The sequence below is a fragment of the Xiphophorus maculatus genome, chromosome 22 (assembly GCF_002775205.1).
Source record: "Xiphophorus maculatus strain JP 163 A chromosome 22, X_maculatus-5.0-male, whole genome shotgun sequence".
Taxonomy (NCBI): domain Eukaryota; kingdom Metazoa; phylum Chordata; class Actinopteri; order Cyprinodontiformes; family Poeciliidae; genus Xiphophorus; species Xiphophorus maculatus.
In genome coordinates this window covers 13,706,319-13,712,851 of record NC_036464.1, presented here as the reverse complement: position 1 = coordinate 13,712,851, position 6,533 = coordinate 13,706,319, and the positions used below count along the sequence as shown (strand labels likewise).

The 6,533-nt window shown below is 42.8% G+C and overlaps 1 protein-coding gene across 4 annotated transcripts in view; it reads right to left on the bottom strand.

The window, feature by feature from the left end:
• slit1 (slit guidance ligand 1) overlaps positions 1-6,533 on the bottom strand; it is a 95,551-nt gene that overhangs the window by 3,202 nt on the left and 85,816 nt on the right. For 2 of the 4 annotated variants that reach the window (XM_023327595.1, XM_023327596.1), the window contains 11 exons: positions 5,230-5,393; positions 5,018-5,142; positions 4,821-4,918; positions 4,588-4,727; positions 3,843-3,936; positions 3,620-3,757; positions 3,302-3,530; positions 3,093-3,223; positions 2,819-3,012; positions 1,480-1,768; positions 33-244 (listed from right to left, as the gene is read on the bottom strand). In XM_023327595.1, the coding sequence (XP_023183363.1) occupies positions 33-244; positions 1,480-1,768; positions 2,819-3,012; positions 3,093-3,223; positions 3,302-3,530; positions 3,620-3,757; positions 3,843-3,936; positions 4,588-4,727; positions 4,821-4,918; positions 5,018-5,142; positions 5,230-5,393 (1,814 nt within the window). The remainder of the gene's footprint in view (positions 1-32; positions 245-1,479; positions 1,769-2,818; positions 3,013-3,092; positions 3,224-3,301; positions 3,531-3,619; positions 3,758-3,842; positions 3,937-4,587; positions 4,728-4,820; positions 4,919-5,017; positions 5,143-5,229; positions 5,394-6,533) is intronic. The other 2 variants (XM_023327597.1, XM_023327598.1) reach the window with 1 other exon arrangement.

Here is a 6,533-nt window from a genome sequence, read left to right as displayed (position 1 = left end):
TTTGTCCTCAATTTTAGAGAGCACAAACAAACCTGCATCACAGAGTTCTCCTGTGTAGCCACTTTCGCAGTGACAGTACGCGTCTCCGCTGTCAGAGATCTGGCAGCGACCATGTTTGCAGGTGAGGCGGCGGCAGGGATTGAACAGCTCTCCTTGCTGGTTGCACAGCGCGCCTCGGTAGCCCTCTTCACACTCACAGCGATATGACTGCAGGTCCAGAGGAATGCACTTTCCATGGACGCATCTGAGAGGAGATAACTTCATTTAGGTATGCCCTACCAAGAACTGATCTTCACTGCTGATGTTTCATAAGCAGAAAACAAGAGTCGTCAACTGTAGTCAATTATGAGGAAAAAGGCAACAATGCTATATCTAATGGTTTGCAAAAGTATTCATACAGTTTGAATGCTTCCACTTATTATGATGTTACAGCCATAAACTTTAATGTCTTGTTTTGGAGTTGATGTGATTTAGACAAGTTTGGGTGTAAAGTTAATCTGATCAGTAGTTTGTTAGACAGCCTTAGTGAACAAACAGCATTGTGAAGGCCAACGAACACACCAGACTGGTCAGAGATAAAGTTGTGGATAGTTCTAAAGCAGCATTATAAAACAATATCTCAAGATTTAAAGAAGCTCAATCCAGCGTACAAATTCTGGAGCAGCAGGGAAAAATCCACAACTCAGGTGGGAGAATATGTTCACAGGACAACTACTAGATGTGCGCTTGACCAATCTGGGCTTTATGGAGAAAGCAGTTGTGGAAAGAAAGTCATAAATGATCTCTTTGCAGTTTTTCAAAAGCAAACATTTTGAAGATCCTCCTCTGATCAGACGAGCTAAAATTAAACTTTTTGGCCTACATGCAAAATGTTATATGTGGTGGAAAACTGATGCTGGCCATCATTTAGATCACACATCAAGCTGTGGGATGATTTTCTTCAGCTGAGACAGGGAAGCTGACCAGAGTTGGTTGGAAATCATATGATACATGTAAGATTTGGACATGGTTGACCATCCACTGGGACAATGAATATAAGAATATGGCCAGGACTATAGTGGAATGATGTAAATCAAAGGATATGTATGTGTCACAATGACCCAATCTAAGTCTAGATCTATATTCAATTGAGAAAAAGCTCCAGTCTGACTAAACTTAAGCTCTGTTGTTAAGGAAAATCGCCAAATATTTCAGTCACCAGATGGGTTAAGCTTGTAAAGACATAGCTTAAACACCTTCAAGGTGCAACTGGGCCAAAAAGTGACTATAAAGTTTTGACTCAGTACTGAATAAAAATGCATGCTGCACATACCCTTTTCCTTCCACTTTACATTTACTGCCACTTTGTGTCAATCTGTCACATAAACTCCCAATAAAACACATTAAAGTTTGTGGCCGCAATGCGCATGGTGAAACAATTCAAGGTATCGTATATTCAGCACGTAAAACTTGACCTAGCTTCCCTATTTGCTAACGTACTTGCTGCCCTGGCAGGGGTTGAGAGCTGGCTGATCACAATGCGCCCCACTCCAACCTGGCTGGCAATGGCACACAGGTCCCTGCAACCCATCAGGCTGGCAGATGCCATGGACACAGTAGAGCTTCTTGCAGGGCTCACAGCCCGGCACCACGCCAGGCTTCATTTGAGTCTTGGTGAAGTCCTGGAGCTCGTTGTTGATGTACAGGTTCTGGATGCAGCCGTGGAAGCTGGAACCGTTCTGGATCTGCCAGAGACGGAACGTTCCAGAGTGGACATCTACAGGCATGCCTGGAGGAGAAGATGGATAAATCAAAGTTTATATGTGGGAAGAGGAGTCGTCTGACTCACAGACAAACAGCAAACACGGGGCTGATATGAGTTTAATGAACAGAGGCATTTTCAAAGATGTGTGTCCCAGTGGTTAAAAAATTTACTTCTAGAATTATTTTTGCACCACAGAACACAACATCTTTGAAACATAGAACAAAAGCCAGAAGAAATGGGAAAAAATCTCACTGTATGAGTGACAGAAAATACAGAAAATCAAGAAGAGATACAACCTAACATTTTTAGCCACTCCTGAACAAACTTCCACAAACTCAGGAGAATAAAATTAAATATGAACACATTTCAGATACATTTGGAGATCTGAGCCTCAGAATGTCAAGAGTGGCTCCATATTAAACATAAAATAAATACAGTTAAACAAACAGAAAGTCAAACTCCATTCAGATATGAAGGACTGTGTCTGCTAGTTTACAATGCACCAAAGAAAAATATTGCAGTGATGTTGTGTTCAATTTAAACACATTGCCTTGCAAAAGTATTCATATCACTTGACGTTTATCATGTTATCTCATTACAAAGATCACAAAGTTCAGAATAGATTATTGGATTTTTATGTGATTGACCAACATATAATTTTTTGTACTTCTCTACTAAATTTGACTTAAGCTCAGTCTGAGATGGTGGAGTGTCTGGAAATGTAATTTTTTTTGGTATTGCCATTCATTTTCATTTGGACTTAAAGCTAGACTTTGACTAGGCCTTTCAAACACATACCACTCTATGGAAGGTCAATATCCACCTTTCCAATCTGTTTTCCCATTGAGGATTTTGGTCGTTATGTCACAAGACACTATACAGACTCGAATGCGTACCCTAGCAAACACAGTCAAAACGGACATGATGACATGTGGGATGGTGAGGATGAAGGATGGAGGACAAGGTCTGGGTGGTGGTTGGGTTGCATGTTTGTAGGAGGGACTGGTTGAGGTGGCAACAAAGCGAAGGGGGAAGGGAGGTGACTGTCAACAGTAGTGTAGTAGTTAAGAGTGCCTGCAGAGGAGGGAGGTGTGTTCTGGAGAGGGCCCCTACCCCCCACGTATAGTGGTGCCTCTCCGTTGAGGGGCCGCACTGCCCCAAAGCTGTCCATTGTGGTAGGGAGACCCCCATCAATGGACAGGTTAACCATCTGGTCGAAGGTCACCAGCTCCACTGTGTGGAACTGACCATCATTGATAGTCTCGGTACTGACAGAGGAAAACACAGAATTTAGTCTCTAAGATGAGAGGAAAATGAATACAAAGTCACGTTGAATGTGGTACAGTACCTGTATATGGCATGTCCTGGCTGGCTACCGGGATCATAGCTCACTTTTACGTGGCCTTGGAAGAGCTCCACTGCAATATGATCATTGTCACCATTGTACAGCAGGATACCATTGTCCTCATCTGTAGAAACCTGTACGCAGAGCAGTTTTGGATTGGAGGTTTGACATCTTTGTGTGTCAGAAAAGCTGAACTGGACTGATTTGATTACCTGTAGGGTGATGTTAGCTTGTGGCCAATTCTTCAGGTCAGAGAGTAGTAAATAAGAATCTCTGTCAACAAAGTTGACACTGACCAGTTTTTCACAGCGTGGACCTCCAAACTCTGGAGGACACTGGCAAAGAGCGCGGCCACCTCGCTCCACACAGGGGGCATTGTTCTGGCAGTCTGCCAGCTCACACAAAGACAGAGGAGATGGGGGGACTTCACACAACTGACCGCTAGGAAGTCAAAGAAAGGGAGAATTATTATTACAATCATGTAAATGACAAGATAGGAAAAAGTACAAGTAACCCAAAGTACATCTAACCTATATCCATTCGGGCAGATGCACGAATATCCATTCAACTCATCCACACACTGAGCTCCGTTCTGACAGCGATGCTCTCTGCAGTCATCATAGTTTACACTGCAGTCATCGCCAACATAACCAGGAGAACACACACACCTGCAAAATACAGAAATAAATCAGTGTGAAAATGGAGCAGCTCATTTACAGGTTTACCATCAACAGATTTGAGTGAAGCACTCACTTGGGCCCAGAGGTGCTGATGAGGCAGGTAGACTGATGTTGACAGGGGCTTCGTCCTGGAGCACACACGTCTTCCATTTCTTCACACATCTCCCCTGCACAGGTACAAGTTTCTTTTCAAGTGAAAGTCTTCTAGTCAGACGATGACTATCACAGCATGGATCTCCAAACTCTGGCAGAGAGCCAGTGTCCTCCAGAAGTAATTTCACTTATAATACAGGATGAATACTTGTTGGAAAAAGTATTTGCGCCCTTACATATTTTCTCAGTTTTTGCCTAAATTGATCTATGTAGCACTCAATGTGCCACCATCCAATTAACTTTGAATCGTTCCTACTTTTACCAGTGGTGTTAGTTGTAATAATTATGAATATACTTATGTCAAGTCTAAAGAATGATAATTTAGGTCCAGAGTTGTCTTCCCGAATCAGAAGCATTGCAGATTTTGCCGTCAGGCCACAATTCCTGACAGAATGTTTCTGATGACCAGAGTCCAGCTGCATTAATGTCAACCTTTCAGTAAGGCCTGAAGGTGGCAGCATTAAACTGTGAAGGTTTGTTGCTTTTAGAAGAAAGACTAGATTAGTAATAAAATAACTGCAATTAACTTATTGTTATTTATTTACTGTTTTGATCAGTTGACAAATATGTTTTGTTATGAAAGAAGGTCTGATTGGGGTCTAAATGGTTGATCCAGTATTTTTTGTAGAATGCTGCTGCTTAAAATAAACTGCAGATGCACTCACCTGTGTAATAGGGGGGACAAAAACAAGTGTAGTTGTTGATTCCATCAATGCAGGTTGCTCCATTCTCACAGTCGTTGTCTTCACAGTCGTCAACATTGATTTGGCAAGTCGGGCCCTCGAAGCCCAGCAGACAGGAGCAGCTTTGAATACAATAAGCAAGCATCATGCAAAGCTTTGTATGAGACCCTTTTTGTTGTGTTTGCAGTTCTGGATTTACAGCTCGCCATCCTCACCGGTACTCTCCCTCATCCTCATCAGTCACTTGGCAGGTTCCTCCGTTGGCACATGGGCTACTCACACAGCCGTTCAGAGCTGTTTCACAGTTCTTGCCCTATAACAGAGAATTCGGATTAACACAGATCTCCTGCAGTAAATTCAGTTTGATGAAGTAGATATCTATTAGTGTGCAGGCACATAAACCTGCTCGTACCTTGAATCCAGGAGGACAGTTGCACCTGTATATCTCCATTGGGTCATTGTGACAGATGCCATGATTCAGGCAGGGATTAGACAGGCATGGATTACACTTGGCCAGCACCGTGTTGTCTACATCACCTGCAGAAACCCAAGCATATTGGAACATTTAATTAACATTTAGGAGGTGCTTAAAGTCAGATATTATTGTTTAGAACAAAAACTCACCTGTACATTCAAATTTTTTAGCCGGCGTGGTGAGGAGTAATTTACTCTCCATCCCCTGTGGGCCGGCACACCGAGCGATCCCGGGTTCTTTGTATCCGGTCTTCACCCAGTCAGAGAGCCAGCGCAGGTGGCAGTCACAGTGCAGAGGGTTGGCGCCAATTGCCCTGATATTACAGAAAAACCACAGTTCAAGTCCGGTTGTGTTGCTGTAGTACATTATATCACCAGCAGGTGTCTCTATATCTCCATGAAAAAAAGGTGCTAAACTACACAAATAAATCTTCTCAGAGAACAAAATATCTTATTGCCACATTGTGTAATGCATCATCTTCAGCAGGACTGCTCTATTATAAACAAAGGTGTGAGCAGAAAGGCCTTTTAACCACCTCTGTCCTGGTGGTTGTGAATCAATGGCGCTTTGCCCTCCTGCTGGAAGCACAAACACTCCTAAATCAATGCTGTTCCATTACTGAGGAACACAGGCTCATCTTTCAAGCTGGGCCAATAGCTGACACCTGACATCTGCTAACATGAAAGCCACTTGACTGTGACTGCAGATCAATGGCTTCCTCTCTATCCACTCCTCGGTCCAAATTTCACGCAGCCTCGATTTGTGTACTACTTCCCACAAAATGTCTTTGTCTGGCTGCCTCTCTCCTGCCTTTTCCCTCCAACTCTGGTCTTGATTGTTTTATTGATCCCTAACAATCAAGCGAAGATGAGGATATTTAGAGAAGATGCCAAAGGTCGAAGATGTTCTTTTTTTAAGACATTCTAACACAGCTACACTGTGAACAGAAAGAGGCAGATAGACATGAATAAGCACTTAAAGGACACAGACTGAATGCTTTAAAGATGTCGCAGAGAGAAGCAACATTTTCTCTGGCTTGTGTTGCTTTGACCACACAAATGATTACAGACTAATTGGCTTGCACAGAGAAAGCCAAACTTTAAGCCAAAGTATGAAGCTATGTGATAGCATTTCATACGATTAACAAACTCAGATTTGCAGTGTCTTGCAAAATCAGTGATACCCTTAAAACCTTGTCACATTTTGCCCCTTTACGATAATTGCATCATCCAAAAATAGAGAGCTTGGCATAACTGGAAACAAACCAAGGCTATCCAACTAACCTAACAGGACGGCCAAGGACAGTGTTAATCAGATAAGAAGCCAAGGGGCCAATAGTGATTCTGGAGTAGCTGCAGAAATTCAAGCGAATGTAGTAAAAGGTGGCTCTACAAATTATTGACTTACAGGGAGGGGGATGCCGGTGAATGAACGCATAACTTTTCAGATTTCA